Source organism: Lepidothrix coronata, unplaced genomic scaffold (genome assembly GCF_001604755.1).
Source record: "Lepidothrix coronata isolate B3197 unplaced genomic scaffold, Lepidothrix_coronata-1.0 Scaffold179, whole genome shotgun sequence".
NCBI classification, from domain to species: domain Eukaryota; kingdom Metazoa; phylum Chordata; class Aves; order Passeriformes; family Pipridae; genus Lepidothrix; species Lepidothrix coronata.
Genome location: NW_016690359.1, coordinates 1,870,546 through 1,889,110, shown reverse-complemented (window position 1 = coordinate 1,889,110; position 18,565 = coordinate 1,870,546). Strand labels below are relative to the sequence as shown.

At 47.4% G+C, this 18,565-nt stretch overlaps 1 protein-coding gene across 4 annotated transcripts in view; it reads right to left on the bottom strand.

Moving 5' to 3' along the window:
• The window catches only part of GATA4 (GATA binding protein 4), a 30,928-nt gene extending 12,711 nt beyond the window's left edge, over positions 1 to 18,217 (bottom strand). For 2 of the 4 annotated variants that reach the window (XM_017830489.1, XM_017830490.1), the window contains exon 1: positions 17,361 to 18,074. In XM_017830489.1, the coding sequence (XP_017685978.1) occupies positions 17,361 to 17,886 (526 nt within the window). In that variant the 5' untranslated portion in view covers positions 17,887 to 18,074. The other 2 variants (XM_017830492.1, XM_017830491.1) reach the window with 2 other exon arrangements.
• Positions 18,218 to 18,565: the final 348 nt, after the last annotated feature.

Below are 18,565 nucleotides of genomic sequence, written 5' to 3'. Positions count from 1 at the left end.
GAGGTCAGCACAACACACCTCAACTGCACCATCATTTGGAAAGACACAAGTCAGCTCACCCTTCCCTACAAAGCCTTCAAGAAGCCAAGAACATCACTGTATTTTGTGCTTGTCCACCTGCTTGTTATATGAGTATCTCAGCTTCCTGGTGGAAGACAATAGGTCCCCAAGGAGCAAACCGAAAAAATTTGGCTTCTTGCCGAGCTGTATCTCAACCTCAAGTGGATTCTCTGATATCCAGCAGGGGTTATGTTCAGACATCAGCCTTATTTTCTCTTTTACCCAGACTATTTTTGGAAAATCTGCAGGAAACTGCATAACCGTGGAGGAGCCAAAGGATTAAAAAAATAATGAAGTGGCGCCAGTAAACAGAGACCCAGAGAAAAAGATTTACAGGAGCCTGATTCTCCCTGGAAAATCAGGCTAAAAATTCTGAGAGGTTACCCATGTGCCCATGAGGAAATGGTAGAAAGCAGTACATGAGTGTATCCAAGGGGCTCTGGAGCCAGAAAAGCAGGAATCCAATATCTTCTCAGCAGCTTAGGAAAATTACTCTTGAGGAATTCTGGTGGTTTCAAAGAGATGGGAATCCCTCCAGGTGATTTTTGTCCACATGGATTCAGTGATACCACAACCATGATGCCTCACTTTCCCCTTTAAAATGGCAATTGAGTTACAGCCAAAATCTAGATCAAATAAATTCCCTTTGAAAAGAGAAGGGATCGGAACAGCTGGTCAGGAAAGAACTCATTTCCTTGAAAAATCTCAAGAAAGGAAAACATTTCACTTTTTTTTTTTTTCATCTTAGAAGTTGTTGAGGTTTTTGATTATCCTTTTCCAAAGAAAAAGGCAAATTATTTTCACAGTAATTTTTGTCCTGTGAGAAAAATCACTTCTGCTTTGAAAGTAATTCAGTACAGAGCTGTGGACATAATCCAGGGAGAATTTAGCAGAGCAGAGGTAATCAAAAGGTAACAGTTGAAACTTGAGTGATTTGAGTTGTGTGACTAACTACAAAATACAATCTTTCCTGGACATTTCTCTACCAGAAAAACAAAATATGGAAGTTTTTAATCAAATAAAAAGGAGGAAATCCCTCATGTCTCTCAGAAATGCTAAGAATTGGACTAGCTCTTCAATAAGAAGGTCTCTGAAAATGATTTTGATATGAAGAAACGTCAAGTATGGGCATATTTCTGTTTTTAGGAAAAAAAGAAGAGGATGTGGAGTAGAAACCAGGCAAAGTGTAAGTCTCTTGTTTTCTGAAAATAATCAAATCTGTTGCTGAGTGTTATTTCCGAAGGGTTTGTGTGGTACCCTGCTAATTTGCCCACATTATTTTCACTGGTGGTTGCCATCAGACACCCAAAACACCAGTACAAACCAGTCTTGAGACTTGCTCTCCTTTCCAATCTGTATTTGTCTGAGCTGTATTCTTCCCTTTTTCTTTGGTGGGTTTGGTTTTGATTTTGTTTTTTTTTTCAGTTTACATGGGATTTGAACTGGAACTTCTCTCCTGAGGGACTTTCATAGAATCACAGAAACGTAAAATCACAGAAAGTTTTGGGTTGGAAGAGACTTTAAATATCATCTCCTTCCAACCCCCTCCCATGGGCAAATTGCTCACTAGACCAGATTACCCAGATTCCCATCCAGACTTTCACTGGTTTAATTTTCTAGAAGTCATCGTCTTCCAATAATAATAATAATAACAATAATAAATAATAATAGTAATAATAATAAATATTTGTGCGATTTTCCCTCTCAGCTGCAGACAGAGGTGATCCTTGGGAATGTTCTTAAACAGGAATCAGACGGGGAAGGCACAGACTTTGTTCCCAGGGCACACGGAGGCTCCACGCGATGGGTGGCTCTCCCTAATCACGGGGCCATATCAGATGGGTGCGTCCCCTACGTGCACCACCCTGTGCTGAGTCAGAAGATGACATCCACGGAGTGCAACCTCATTAAAAACATTCCTGGAGCCCTCTCAGAGCTCCTTGACCTCCAGAGATACCACCTGGAGGAAAAATATCCTCACCTGCTCCAAAGCGAGCTTGAGGATGGCAAAGGAAACGTCTTGGACACTGCTGGATATCGGCTTAGAGAAGATGGCATGGGCTTAGTGCATGTCCTTTAATTAACAAAGGATGTTTGGGCCCCAAAGAAGGAAGACAAGGGACTGGATTTCTTTCTCAAAGAAATTATATCTATATATATATATATAGATAGATATATATGATTTCATGGCATCACTAAATTTAGGGATGAAGTTTTCAAGGGGAGCTTTCTGAGCTGTCCTTCCGGCCACACCTGCTCTCAAAAACCTGAGGGTCTCCAAAATAATAAGATATCACCTGAAGACCCACAGCCCACGTGGTTTGTTGTGAGTGGGTGTCCAAGACCTAGGAAACCCAAAAGTTCCCAGGGCTCCAAACCCACAGGAACCAGGATGCACCATCAGTCTGAGCTATATTGGGCATGGAGGTCACTGGGCTTCAAGTGCACTAATTGTTTAATTTGTCACTGTTATTAATAATGGGGATTAGGGAGACTCCCCAGGAAAAAGCAGCAAAGTGTTTTCTTGGCTTCTGTCTCGGGGCTGGAGCTCTAAATCCTGGCATTATGAGATCTCCTGACACTTATTCCTTGTACTTAGCAGCGGGGAAAGGAAACGTTTATTCAGGCAGCAAATTGCCCGAGCGGCTCCCGGAGGGCCCTGAACAATGAGGGGGGAAGGAAAGGCTCCCCCAGTCACACTCAGGGCAATAATTTCCGTCCCGTGGCACAGGAGCCGCTGCCTGATAATGGAGATTTATGGGTCCATCCGGTGACCTCTGTAACAGCCTTTCTGCTGGAAAGATTTACTCCCTCTCCCAAAGCCAGGTATGGCCAGCAGTGGGACAGGATTGAGGGAAGGATAAGGTTTGCTGATCAGGCTGAGAAGGACGCCAGTTCATGGCTGGAGTAGCCTTGTGTTTGCTGAGTGGCCTCATCTTCCTCTTTGAACTCCCCCACGTGCCTTTGTAGAGGTCTTATCTTGTATAATATCAGTCTTTGGATCATTTTATGGGCTAGGCTCCTGGTGTTGACTAATGCTGATGGCCCTCTACTTAATTCTTCATAAAACCCTGCCTTTAGTCAATGAAGGAGCTTGTCACGTGAAAGCAGATCATGAAATGTCTCTGAATGACCAGTGGAGAGGACGGATTGTGTCCCATCCCTATCCTGGTCATCATCTTGCTCTGTCAAAGGAGATTTTTTTCCCTCACACCTACAGTTTATGGGCACTGCAAGGTCCCCAGGGCAGGAAATGTCACTTGTGTGTTGCACAACAGCCTCCTAATCTTGGGTGAGGCCTTGAGCACACTCATGTCAGAAATACTTTCCACAATGGGACATTCAGTCCCCAGGGAGCCAGGAGCAACTCCTAAGTGGGGTGCTGGGGTCTTGTAGGGAAAAAGAATTCTTGGATATGGTCCTTCATGACTCTTAGTCATTGGGAGGGGTCCTTCACATCCACCTCCAGGTCCGAAGGGATCAACCTTTAGAGACAATGCTGGGATCAACAACAGAGCAGATCTGAGCACAGCCAGCCCACCCCTACAGGCACTTTTCCTAGCATAGGAAGGTCCTGACAGCATCTCTGATCGAGGACATGGCTCACCCAAAGCCTGAGGACTTTTGCCTTCCCAGTCAGGAGAACCAGATATCCTCTTGCAACAAGTCAACTGGGGATCAGAGGGAGCTTGTCCAGGGCTTGAGTCTAGAGAGAGGCTTGAAGCGCCTTCTCTGGGCCTTTCCACCATCTCTGCAAACCCCAACTCTGCCAGCCTGACACTATGTCCACTCCTAGGTCAAGATCTTTGGGCTTTTTTTAAACAATCCACCTCTAAAAGTGTTTAAGACTGAGTTGGATGGTGCTTGGAGTAACCTGGTCTAGTGGAAGGTATGGGGGGGTTGGAACAAGGTGATCTTCAAGGTCCCTTCCGACCCAAACTGTTCTGGGATTCCATGACTCTACAGAGAAATCTATTAGCAATGAAGGGATCATCTTGAACACATGAAACTGATGGATCAGGACCCAAAGAAATAAAAACAGAAAAAGGAAAGACTTTGAATCCTTCAGCTCAAAGCCAGCACCCAGTTCATAAGTTTCTATTCCCAAACCAGCCTCTGGAAGGGGACAAAGAGCCCTCCCTACACTGGTTTGGGTCAGATCCTCCCACATGAGAAACAATGAGTTTGTCTACCTTCTGCTTCCCTCCAGCCCCCTCCTGCTTTCACCCCCTCTGGGTGAAGAGGAATGGAAAGAGACTTCCATTAATACAGCACTGGAGTTTTGTTTACAGCTGGAGAGATATTTGATATCAACATTTCCCCCTGCAGAAGTGTCTTCTCAACCCAATGAAGCAACTCAACAAAGGAGAAGCTGTCCTTCAAACACAGTCAGGCCACTTACAGGCTCTAAACAGACTCTGAGAGCAGTTTTCCCAGCAGAGAAGCAGTTTCCTAAAACAATTTGTTATGATAAGAGGTGAGAGCCACGATCCTGTGTATACACAAATTCCAAATGGACTCTCAGGGGCACTCACAGCTGAGGCAAAGGACGTGGACACACTGGAATTCCATCCAAGACACCCTCACCTTCTGCTTCAGGGGACAGCCACAACAGCATGGCAAGGGGGAAAAGGATTCGGTATTCCCAACTGCTTTGTCCCAGATCCCAAGATTGTTTCCATTAAAAAGTGATGGTATGGAAACCATTCCTACACTACAAGCCTTTCAGGCTCCTTTTAATCGGTGTTTTGCTGCAGGTAGTGGAGCTCAAAGTCACATCTTCTATTTCTTTGGAATGTTCCCATAAATTGCACAATTCCAGAAGCCAAAGTTTCAAGGGGAAAAAAACCACCAAAATGTTTCTGGTCAGATCACAGCAGTTAAAAGTGCTGCTCGGTCCAAGACCATGGTGGAGAAGGGCTGAACTGGAAAGGAAGGTAACAGCAAAACAAGGATAAGGAAAAGTAGAAGGGCAGGGAGTGACTGTAAATAAAAAAGCCAAAATTTACGTATGGGGGAGCCAAAGGAAAGCTGTCCTTTGTCCATGGGGACATCATCAGCTCAGCACACAGGCTGGGATCAGAAAGCTGAGAATGGAGCTAATGGAGTTGAGCGTGTTTCTGTAAAAACAGGTTCTGCCCATTGGCTTTTTTGCCACCTCCCTCTTCTCTGCCTGTTTCCCCTCTGACAGAATTTGGGAGAGATTCATCCAAGGCCCCACTATTTTAGAGACTAGTGGACCCAGATGTAGGGAGAGCAGAACAGCGTCTGTCTGAGTAGTGCCCATCACTGGGCTGGGTGCTGGCGGAATGTGACTCCCTACTCTCCCCTGCTCTGGATTAACAGAAGGCATCACTTGTGTGATTGATGATCCTCAGGAAGTGGAGAAACAGGTAAATTCCCCAGACTTAGCCAGAAATATGGTTTCAAGCAAAAAGCACCATTGTGCAGCTGCACAGAAATGGCTTGGTGCTCTCCCAGAAAGGTTTAGGGTTTATCTGACACGTCTATGGTGGAGAAAATGGTTGTGTACTCAGTTGGCTGCCTGGACCCAACAGTTTTCCTCTGAAAACATAAAGACCCTACTGATTGCTGATGAAACATTCAACTTCCAGTCTGGCTTTCTAAAAGGCAAAGGAAGCTGGTTTTCCCTCGCCTCATGAAACACCACGGAGAGACTGTTCCTGTGCAATCCTTCCCAGGCCAAATGTTTCCTGTCAAGGCAAAGGGAACATTGTGTCCCTCCTCTGCAACGTTCCCTCCTCTGCCTGAGGCAAGCCAAGGTCTGTGGCACACACCATTGCCAGCAGCCAGGAATACTCCTTTCCTTTATGGATATGTTTTCTCCAATTTGAAGGACAGTGGAGGTAGAAGCAGCCAAAGGACCAGCTGAGATCATGTGCAAGAGGGACACAGTTGGTCAAATTCTGGGCCTGGCTTTGAGTTCAGTCTTGGCTCTGCAAAAAGATTCCCTTGAACAATGCTTTTCATCTCTTTGTGGCAATGTTCTTCCCCTATGAGAAGGAGCAAAACTGTAGGGGGGCAAGAGGACAGCTTTCAAAGGCCACAGTCATAAGTATGGAGGCAAGAAATGGGTGGAAGAAGGGTGGGTGGAAACAGCCTGGATGCCTCTAAATCGTGTCTAAACAAACTGTTTGTAGGAAGGGGCAGGAGATGGTCCTTGGGGACTGGCCAGCCTGGTTGCTCAGAAAAGCACTCACAGCTCTGCAGCACACCAGAACCACCAGACCCCAAACCACCAATTCCAATGGTTGTACCAGTGCTGAGTGGAGGGACAGTCGACCTCCACACTGAAGTACCATGTTCCACATCCCAAAGGTGCACAGCCTGCTCTACAGGGGACAGGAATGCAGACATCCCCAAGGATGCAGGGTCTTTTGGTTGGAACATGGCCACCCCTTTGATAGCAACCTGGTGTCCAACAGCAACTTCTACTGACTGTCAGGCTGTACCTGAGTGAGCTCCAAGGTCTGTTTCCTTGTGCTGGGATTCAGGCCTGATCCCACACACCAAGGTGACCTCCCCTTCCTTACTTGTACTTACAATTCTTACACTTGTAAATATCTGGGGCTCTTCTGTTAAACAGGAGATTCCTCTGCTTATCGACTGTCCAAATATTTTTTAACAAATCTCAGATTAGCACAGAGAGCCCAGGGAATGGGCAGGATGGGGCCATCCACAGCCTGGGGTCTGCTTGGCAGAAGGCATCTGGAAATGGTCTTTCTCTCTTTTGACTAGGGAAAAACAGCCTCAGTGTTATCCTCCTTGAAATATGGCCCATCTCCAAATGGACTTGTCCGACAGGAGACTCTTCTTTGATGACATCAGGGAAGGGACAGTGGGGAAAAAATGTAGAAGATCAGAAAAGCTTGGAATCTGCAATGCCATGATCCCACCTGGGCAGCTGTTCCCGAGTCGAGCACATGTAAAGGATCACGGCTGACATGCAGCTGTACATGGTGAACCCACAGGGGACCACAAGCAGGTGTGCTGTGGAGTCTGCCAAGCTGCTGTTCTGTGGCTGAGCCATGGGAATTGGCCTTATGGCTACAGGGTAACTGGTGAACCTGGACCAGTTACCAGGTAACCAGTGAACCCTCACCCTAAGCCCAACCAACAGAGTCCAGCCATGTTCAGATGTTCTGAGACCCCGATCTGCAGTGGTCACATCCAAACTGCTCCCCAGGAGCTGCACCAGGAGATGCTGGGGTCAGGCTGAGGTGGTCTGTGCTTGGACTGTGTCAGGAGCCCTGATACAGAGTAAAAGAACATCCTGAGTTGGAAGGGACCCACAAGGATCATCAAGTCCAACTCCTGGCCCTGCACAGGACAACCCCAAAAACCACCAGTGACTGAAGAGCGTGGTCTGTTTGGTTTTCTTTAGGAGCTGGAGCAGTGTCCATCCCTGGGCATTCCCAAGCCTCATCCACATGAAATCACCACTGCCCTCAGCCACTGCTGGTGGTTGTCCTGCTTCAAACAGGAGACTGGACTAGAGATCTTCCGACCTGCATTTCTGCAACTCCAGAAACTCAAAGGTTGGGGTGGCTTTTTTCCCAGGCTGGTGCAGATCAGAAGGAAAGACATTTATCCAAGTCAAATGGGCAAGGTCCTTCTTGTAGGAATACAGTCAATTGTATTATTATTATTATTATTATTATTATTATTATTATTATTATTATTATTATTATTATTATTATTATTATTACTATTATTATTATATGTGTGTGTATGTATATACATATATATATATATATATATGCCATGCCATAGAATCACAGAATGGTTTGGGTTGGAAGGGACCTTAAAAATCTTGTAGTTCCAACCCCCCTTCCAAGGGCAAGGGTGCCAGGAATGTCCTTAATAATGCCTTTGTAATGAGATAAGAATCATCTCCAATCAATTCTCTCTGATTTTGCTATTAAAATTATTATTATTATATTTCTATATAGAACATATAGAATCATGTGTGCATTTATATCTATACATATGTGCACAAATATAACCCACACAGACACACATATATTTTTAAAAACTCACTTTGTATATGTAAAACATATGTGATACATTAAAAGCCTCCATTTTATGAACATAAAACATGTACATACCATGTGTAGGAATATATGAGATATGCTGGGCTCCACATGTCCGGCCCATGACTGAGAATGATGGCACTGGCCAATATTGACATATCCAAACCCCTGTCCCAGTTTTCTTCTAATTTCACTAATTTAGTCACAGGCTCTGCTTCCAGTTTGGAGGTGTTACACTGATAAATCCCACTCAGAGGAGCTCCACCATAAGCCAGGCCAGATTTTGGCTTCCCTGTGGGATGCCAGCCAGGGACAAACAAAAAAGGTGTTTACTATGGTTCATCCCATTAGAAGGGACAGTGAGTTTGTCTAACCCCTGGCCCTTCTCTTTTCCTCTTTTATTAGTTATTCTGGACATTAAGTCAACTCAGCCCCCGAGCGGGGCGGGAGGAAGGGACAATAAAGCATCTGCAGAGGTCAGTTCACAGCCCAGGCCAATAAAACAGCGGGTACCGAACTTATCAGGGCAACATATAACTTGCAGTTTTTCTAACTCAATTGATTGGACTTTTTATCTAAAATAACAGGCATTATAAGATAGGCGAAAGTCGAGATAAGGAGGAAAATTGAGCAGGTCTCAAATCAAGATCAGCCTGGGGACAGGTTCAAACTCCCACACCTGCCCCGGAGGAATCAATGAAAGTTTCTTGGCGTCGTCCGCTCATTTTCGAAATGCTGCTGGAGTTGAGTGAACTTTGAGACCGTGGCGTTTATTCTGTGATTATAATTAACCTGCTCACCCGTTGTTATTGATTTTGTGTGAAGGGAGGTGGCAGAGTCTGACTGGGATGTGGGTTTAGGAATAGAATTGGATGGGGAGGGCAGGCAGTTCACTCTGACCGAGTGAGACCCTTCCCTGGCTGGAGGCAAAGGGGAGGGGGTGTGAGGGGGATTTCACCCTCCTGCTTGTGGTCCTACTTGTTTTGGGAGGTGGAAAGGCCCTCCAGGACAGATCTTCACATCCAGAGGGTCAGGATACAGCACTACTGATTTGTCATATTGAAGTAAGGAAGGACTGAACATGGGAAACCCCCGGATAAAAACCTCAGTCGTGCCTGGGACCCAGAGCATCCTCCCAGCCCAGGGGAGCATGAGGATGAGACACCCCTCCCAAACCAGCTTCCCCTCTCATGCTCCACGCCACCGAGGCATGTCCCAACTTCCCAGCAACCAGTCCCCAGAGCAGCCAGCCCCTGGAGCCAGCACTCTCTTCCCAAAATAATCTCAGACATCTGGGGCCAAGCGTCATTCAGAGGAGTCCTGATGTCTGGGGCTCACAGCTTCACTGATTTTTTTACAGCTCCAGCACTGCAAACCCTGAATATTGAATAATGGTGGCTCCCTGAATATTGAATAGTGGTGGTTCTCTGAATATTAAACACTGGTGGCTCCCTGAATATTGAATAATGGTGGCTCCCTGACTTGCAGACCCAAGAGCCCGGCTTGGAAACTCGTAGGAGTTTAACTAATAAATATTAGTTGGGGGGTTTTTTGCCTCTTCTAGAATTTCAGCATTAAGATTAAGGAATCAGAGTTTTCCATCCTCTCCCTTGTCCAGAAAAGTTGCTCCTTCCTTTTCTGCAAAAGCAGAGCCTGACATATGATAACATGAGTCTGGAACCTGGAACTTGAAAGAAAATTGAGGTTCTCCAAAGCACAGGCAGCTGAGAATCTTGCAAGAGGGGGATGTCTCCTGAACTGTCTGGAGATGTTTGCAGAGCCAAAGGAGACAACACAACCCCCTGGCCTTCGGTCAGAGGACAACCTGGAATTTGCTTTAATATTAGAGAGCTCTGTTCAAGCAGTGTGGAAAAGCCAGGAAGAATTGGCAAAATCCTGCTCTGATGGACCGGCTCTGATGGACCTGCTCTGATGATCCTTCTCCCCCCTTTCTCCATCTCTGCCCCCAGACTTGGGTTTTAACCTCTTAGAAGAGCCTGGAGGCAACAGGCTCCCAGCCCTATCCCAGCACCCTGTAATTCCACCCCGCTGTTACTGGAAGCACCGACCAATGGAAAAGGGCTGAGCTTCGGGAAGAAGAGCAAGAGCAGGTCCCCCACCACGGGACCTCTCCTGAAATGCTCCCCCAGCAGACACCAACTTAATTCCCAGGGATTAGGAGGAAACATTTCCAGGCAGCAATTTTGTTATCCCAGATTCAGAAGGATCCAGTACCAGTCCCTTGTGGAGATGGGAGACTGGTCCGGCTGTGTCCCTCATCCGGCTGCCCTCACCCCACCTCTGGTGGAAAACTTATTTTTCCTTGACTTTCCATGATTTTTTGTTTTCCTCTTTCACAAACAAAATGAATTTCTGAGTCTCTCTCAAGGCTGGTGTGAGAGGTGCAAGCCCAGCTGGCTCTGATAAGGAGCTCACAAGCTTTACGGGTCTCTAAAAATAATTTTAAAAAATCACAAATCCCTTTATGCTGCAACATATAAAGCAAGTGGCCACTTTTCAATAAAAAAAAAAAAAGAGAGGTCCCACTGGATTTTGGGCCTTCATCTTCCCAAGAAAACATGTAAATTCCCATGTAACTTGCAGTGGGCTGCATTTCTTCCCTATGGAATCTTTTTGCATGGGCCTGATCCTGCAGCAGCTCCCAGTGAACCTTCCTGTGCTTTAAAACAGGGATGGTTTCACCTCTAAGCAATGAATGTGGGTATTTTTGAGGTTGAGGTTTTTTTATCCATATAGAATCTGGTTTTTGGGGGAGGGCTGGTCCTGCAACCTGGGCAAAACAACCCAGGTTTGGCCTTAGAAAGACAGAGAAAACAGCGAAAAGACATGGGAATGACTCAACTTTGTTCCCCCCAGCCAAAGGGCTCAGTCTACATTTAGGTATCCACCTAATTAAGCATAAAAAACCCCTCTGTGCCAGCAAATAATTGAGAAAAAAATTAATCACTGGGCATTTCTTGGAAAGGAAAATAATATATTTGCTTCCCGTTGACACTGCCCCGTACTTGGCTTTAAAACCCAGCCCTTGCCAAAACCCGAAAGCTGAAACATTTCAGCACTGATGGCGGGGTCAGATCTGCATCCAGCTTGGAAAATCTCTGCCCAACTCTTCTTTCTAAGCAAACCCAGCCTGTGCTTTTTTTGGGGGATGAGAAAATCCAGCTCAAACTTATCATGTTGAAAAAGAAATCACCACCGAGTGCCGCAAGTGTTTGAAAGGCTGCAACAGCACGGGGAGTGCTGCAAGCTCAACATACCCTGCAGCAAGGAGCTCCTGGAAAAGTGTAAAGGAAAACACCCAACATTTTTGGAGCAGGAGCACGGCATCCCTCGGCATGGCAGAAACTCAGGGCCTTTCAGAAGAGCCTTTAATTTAATACCACTCGTGCCACAACCAACGGTGATTGAATTATTCTCAAGTGCTGTCACGCACCCGTGTGCAGAAAGACCTCACTGCTCAGGCATGGCAGATAATTGGGTTTAATTTGTCATTACAGATGTATTTACAGCTTGGGTCACCGTGACCAGTGATGTGGGGAAGACTTGGAAAGGCCAGAGAGGTTTTAATGTTTTGTAACGCGGGATGTTAGCGTAGACACGCTGCGAAGGGTTTTGTCCTGCAAAGGGGACCCACCGCTTTTTTCTTAGCCACTAGATTAAAAAAAAAACCTCAATCCAACCTTATAATGAAATTTTCTTCTATTATTAGAGTAAATTTGAGAGGTAAGAGCATATTCTCACCTATTTCCCCGGTTATTTAAGCAGTGTTTCACATTCGCCTGCCAAAGGCGTATTTACGCCTTCCTGCCAGACGGCACCGCGAATTCAGACCCATCGACAAGGTGAATGTTTGGCATTTCCAAATATTCCAATCTCCCTTTTTTTTGCAGTCCTACAGGCATAATTACACACATTCCTCTCTCCAAATCGAGTGGTGCCTGTAACAACCCAACCTCGCTGTTACAACCAAGAGGTTTTGGCAGCGTAATCACCTTGTTTGGGGACCATACGTGCCTGGAATGTGGGGCCAGCATGGTTGTCCCAGCAAAAAAATCTGCATTTCTGCCTCTTTCCTCCCAGCATGAGCAAAACTGGCTGCTTTAAGCCCATGCACTGAGCTCTCTGGGTAGGTTTCCACCTGGTTTCACAGGCAGGGATGAGCCTCAAATGGGAAGCAGAAGCTTCTTTAAGTCTCGTTATAATTAGGTTGCAAAAGCCTGGAAGGACCCAAGACATTGATCTGGATCCCCCCACCTTTCTCTGTCCTGTGTACCCCCAGGAACATCACCAAGCAAGGGGAGATCCCCAAATATCCCATTTCTCCATCTCTTTTTTCCTGTGTTCACAACGCTCCACGGGGCTCAAGGAGCAAAATTTTCAATGTAGAGCCCTGTGCCAATGAGAAACAAGGTCTCTGTGAGTTTGGGACAACAGTATCAATTTTTTTAAATTGGATTTTCCTTCAAATCACATTTTCCCACCTTATTTTAGCAGCCCCTCCACATATCCTCCCCCAGCAGCAACAAGCTGCTGACCTTCAGGCACAAAAACTCGCTGTGCTGCCGCTTTTTCACCCAGTTTGGGATTTTATTTGCTGTTTGGTGCTTTTTTGGTGGGTTTTTTTTTCCTAATTTATCCTTAAATTTTTAGAGTGAGAGAGTTTGCACATTCAAAATACCCCTCTGCATTTGGGATAACCAGTTTTGGGGACCGTCTCCCTGCCCTCAAAGCCAAGGTTTTCCCATCATGAGAAGAATACAGAGGCATCAGGTTTGGGCTGGTTTCCTTTGGGAAACACTGCCTGATAAATACTCATCTATTTCCAAGGATTTTGCCTCTTTCTTCCTAAATTGCTGGCAAAAAAAAATATGGAGAGAGCATAATACAGGCTGTTAAAAAAAATATTGCTGTTATTCTTGTAGGGATAAAGAAATGCATATGAGGGTGTGTGTGGAGGAGAAAAATAATTAATCCTGGCTTAATAAAGGCTTAGATTAAGCACCACTATCCACTACCTTAAGTTTTATTGCTCTACAAAAATTGATGACCATTTATAATATATTATATACTACACCATTTTTAATTAAGGAATTGAGTTATTAATAAGGATGACAGAGTGCCCATGACGGTGATATTTTTATTATTATTGCTGCTTTATTTGCAATTTAAAATCTACTGTTTGGGGATTTGAGGGGGAATAAACATTTGCCTGTTTGAGCTTGGTCTTGCTCAAAGATTAGAAACCCTAATTCTGTGGGTTTCATCCCAAATCCCAGACTGACGAGTGACAATTAAATTAGGCAGGAGAGCAGGAGGTGGCTTGAAACCCACAGAGGGGAACAAAGCCCTGGGTAAACCTTCCCCGAGGTGAGAAATGCAACCGATTGCGAAACAGGGGATGTAGGATCCCCTGTAAAATGCAGACACGTCCTACGGTCCCATCCTGCTGTCCCACAGCCCCATCTCGCCATCCTCCAACCATTCCCGCCATTCTTCAGCCCCGTCTCTCTGTCCTGTGGCCCCATCCTTCCATCCGACGGTCCCATCCCACCACCCCACGGTCTCAACCCTCCATCCGACAGCCCCATCCTTCCACCGTACGGTCCCATCTCTCCGGGGGCAGGGACAGGAGAGGTTCTGGGCTCCCCTCGTCGCCTGCCACCCCACAGGGACAAACCACCGTGTCCTGCGGTGAGTGGGGAAGGTCAGGGGCTGCTTGTAGGGCAGAGGGTTGTAACAAATGCCAATGAAACACTGGGAATGCCGGCCCCGGCATGCGACAGGACAAATCTCTTAGCATCCCTATGGCAAAGCTTAAGATCTGTTTCCCAATATCTCCCCCACCACCAGCATTTTCCAGCCCAGCGTCTGCTCCAGGCTTTGATCTTCCCAGATGCTGTTACTGTCTTCCAGCGGTGCCTGTTTGAGGAGCCCTGACTTCGACTTAGCCAAAAAAAGCCCTAAAAGCACCCACCAGGAATGCCCACAGCCCCCCGCCCCAATTTATTCCTAACCTCCTGAGCCCACAGCAAAAGTAAAATCCCCGCTATAAGCAAAATTAAAGGGAGTAGGGATGGCAAACTGGAATCTGACCCTCTATTCCCAGCCTGGAAACATCCAGGAGGCAGCAAATCGCCGTGGGCTGGATGCGCTCAGACGCCCGTGCCGCCCTCCATCCCTGCTCCCCTCTGCCTGGAGAAGGAGGAAGAGGCAAACTGCCCGTCCAGGCTTATTTTGGGAGAGATTTCGAGAGATTTTTGGTGCTGGCAGGGAAGTCTTTTGAGAGGGGACTTTGCAGCAGGTCCTTTTCATGCCTCATTAAGTCGGGAATTCACTGTAACTCCATCCCAGGCAATGCCTGGAGCAAGTTCACTGCCTCGACCGCATGGTCTGATCCTGCTCTTCAGGGTAATGAAATCAGTCACCAAACTTACCCTAAAAAGCCCAGATTTGGCATTTTGAACTCACACCAAGGGGAAGTTTTTCAAATGGGCCATTGTAGTTTACCCACCCAACCTTCCCAGTGCTTTATGATGTTTCAACCCAAGCCAAAATTCCTCTTCTTAGGGGAAAAAAAAAAAAAAGATTTGTATTTCTTTTAGTGTTATTTTCTCCGAATACATTTTCACAAAACTTCTTTCCCCTGCGTTTTTCTTTATTGTTACTGGGATATATATACACATAAAAAGGGGAAAAAATGTAATGCCCAATTGCATAGACTGTGAATCCATGTCTGCATAATCAGCTATGCATGCCTAGATTTGATCTTTATTATTAAAAAATTATAATAATTAAAATTTCAGTGGCCTTGCAGATGCCCTGCATTTAGCACTATCCAAAAGCGGTTCTTTGGGAAAAGAAAACAAGACCATTGCAAATATCGCTTGATTTAATAGAGCCCTGAGCGAAGGATTCCGTTTCCACCTCGAGATTCCTCATTGTGCAGAGAATAAAATTAAGGAAAGGCAAAGAAGGAGTCGATTCCACATGCAGGGACCGCTCAGGTGGTGAGCCAGGCTCGGATGTGGTGTTAAAGTGGGTCTGTGTTGGGTGCAATCCACAACGGTGCTTCCCCTCCCCACTACATCTTTCAGTGCCTTCAGGGTTTTTTACTCTTAAAATCGTTAAAATAAAACACTTCTCCAAGCTCAGAACACCCAACCAGCCTTTACACGCTTCACACAACCCCCTCGATCCCCACAGCCTGCGCAAAGCATCGCCCCGCCGTCGAGGAGGGACCCGGCAGCGATCGCGTCCCGACTCGGGGGAGAAGGGGGAACGGGGCAGGTCCTGCTTCCCCAAGGAGCTGTCTTCCAAAAATCCATCTTAATCCTGGATTTAAAACTTTCCAGCTCTCTGGAAGTTTCTATTTATTTATTTTTTTTTTAATCAAAACCCAAGCACTTTTGATTTAAAATCCAAGGGCTTTTCCATATTCAAGGCAGAGACGTAATCAGACCCGTGCTAATGAATCCCGTGGATTCTGCCGCGCTGCCCTCGGCGATCCCGTGAATCCGGCCCCCGAATCAGGACCTGGCCATGAAGGGGAGTCCCGTCGCCTTTCTCCATCATTAACAACCCTTTTCTGGACTGGTTTAACTCGTCCGCCCTTCCCAGTGCTATTTAAAAGCCTGGATAAAACCCACTTTTTGCCACCAACATGCAGACCTGCAACGCAAACCACAGGGCTCGAAACCCCCAAATCCCCACGCTCAGTCTCTGGCACTTTAAAAGCTGCCGGGTATTTTTCAACTGCAATTCTTCATTAATATTATTTCGGGTTTAGTTTATTTTTTATTAAGAGTCTTTTGAGACCACCGCAAAAAAAAAGGTGATTTTTTTTTCCCCAAGGAACAGATGGCACCACAGTCAAATACAAATATTCATATGTCTTCATTGATATTCAATTAATATTTGATTATTTAATTCATCTTGCTTTTTTCCTCTACTTTCCACCTTCTCATGGCTTCCCGAAAGCATTGCCTGGCTGGTTAAAATTTTATCCTTAATCTGTTCCCCATCCTAAGCAATTTCTTAGCACCCAAAGAAAAGTAAAAGACATTGGCAAGGCCAAGTCTTCACCGGCGCCCAACTTTCCATCTTTTAGCATCTTAAAATAATGCTAAAGATAACGCAAATCTTGTTAGACACGATGAAAAACTCACACTCCAAAATTAAGTCTTAAGAACACAATCTTAAAAAGTATCTGCAGACAAATTTGAGGCATTTTCTTTGTTAACCCCGACCCCGAAGCCGACAGAAATACCTTCACTGAGAGAAGGCGGGAAGGAAAACAGGGTTTATGAAGCTGCAATGCGAATTCGTGCCCCACATTTCTCTGTCCATTTATCCCTCTTCCACCCCAGGAAAAAATAAAAACAATATTTTGAGCCATTTGGACCAATTTTTGGTCGTAGGAACCAGAGGCATAATGAAATGAAAAGTTCCAAGACTGGGAGCAGCACAAGAGATCAGGGCTGAGATTTTTAGGACCAAAGTGACGCTGAATTACACGGTTGGGTTGTTCCGATGTGCCTGAGTTCCCCAAAAACAGGATAATAAATGTGGATGCATTTCTTTTTCTCCTTCTCCATTGTCTCTCTCACCTCAGCTCTAAATTTCCCTTCAGTCTCCCTTTTTCCAGCCTAACTAAACTCCCCAAAAATAATTTTAAAAAGGCTGGAACGTAAAACAACCCGAAGGACAGATCTGGGATTCACTGGCCAAACTTTGATTTCTTGATTTTCCAAACAAACTTTCCCCGTTTTACACCTAAATCCAGCTCAGGGAGGGGCTACCTGCGTGCCCATGGAATATTGTGGTCCCGGAGACCACGACCATCCCCATCGCAACCCCCAAATCCCCTCGGAGCTATTTGTGGAGCCAGCAGGGCCTTGGCGCCGGAGCTCGTCACATCATTCCTTGCCTCGGGCCTACCCTAAATTTTATTTAAATTTTATCAATTTTTTTTTTGGCAGCTGTAGTCTTTGAGGATATTTGGAAATGGTTTTTCAGAGTAAATGTGTGTGCAGGGGGGGCAACCACAGCATAGCGGGGTTGAAGCCGGAGAGGCGGCTCCGACAGCGACATCCCGAATACCCCGAATTTCTCCCTCCTGCCCTTCGCCCATCCTGAATCTACACTCAGAGGGGTACGTGCACCAAAATCTAGGGGGGTGACGGGGTGAAAGCCTCCCTCCCCTGTGCCAATCCCGTCTGTGCTCACCGATGTTGGCGTGCCGGGCGGCCGCGGGCGTCCCTCGGCTCTGCAGGTTGTGCAGCATCGGGCTGTCGAAGGGCGAGGAAGTCCAGGTCGTGGCCATTTCGGGGCTCATATAGGCCGGGTAGGGGCTGGAGTAGGAGCTGCCGAAGCCCCTGCTGTACTGCTCCCTCCCGTTAGCAGAAAGGTTCAAGGAGCCGCTGTAAGCCGCCGCCGCTTCCCGGGAAGAGGTGGCAGGGATGGGGGTGCTGGTGGAGAAGGAGAACCGAGGTGACACGGGAGGGTGAGAAGATCCGGGATTGTAAGCGGCGCTTTCGGCTCCGGGCTGAGTCCAGATGGAGTGGCTGGAGACGGGGCTGCCTTGCTGGGAAGAGCCGCTGCTCTGGAGGTAGGGCAGGCTGGGGAGCATGGAGGTGACTCTCGTGGTGGGCACATAGACCGGGGACGCTGCGGCCGCGCTGTGCATGAAGCCACCTGCCCCCTCGTACGCCGGAGGGCCGGGGTTCGCTGCCATGGCTAAACTCTGGTACATCTCGCGACGGGCCTCCCCAAACCCCAGCCGGGTCCCCGGCCGCGATCCACAGCGATGGGGAGCGGGCGGAAAACCCCCGGCTCCACTTTCCCCCGAGGTGAGCAGCGGCCGGAGCGGTCTCGCGTGGGCACAGCCTTCCAGCCAAAACCAAAACACCACCAGCGATGCGATTTTCCTCCACCACCCCCCTTTCCCCACCGCCCACCTTCCCCACCTTCAGCAGGTCCCCGCCGCGTCTTCCAGACCCCAAGCAAGAAGTCCAGGTCCCTCCGGAGGGGAGATTTAGCTCCCGCCTGGATTTAGCTGCTACCACCGGTCTCCATCCATCACCTCCCGCCCCCCCCCCCGCCCTCCACCTCCCTGCCCCTCCCCCACACGGGGGTCACACCTCCCCCCCTGACCCCCACCCACCCCCCCGGCCCCTCCCCCACTCACGGGGGGCACGACGGCCGCCCAGGCCTCGCTGTCGCTCTCGGGGGGGGGCAGGGCCTCCTCGGCCGTGGTGGCGGGGGCGGGGGACCCGAGGAGACTGACCGAGGGTTTTAAACAGCCCAGCCCCATGGTGGAGGGCGGGGGGGGGGGGCGGGAGGGGATGGATGGAGACCGGGGGTAGCAGCTAAATCCAGGCGGGAGCTAAATCTCCCCTCCGGAGGGACCTGGACTTCTTGCTTGGGGTCTG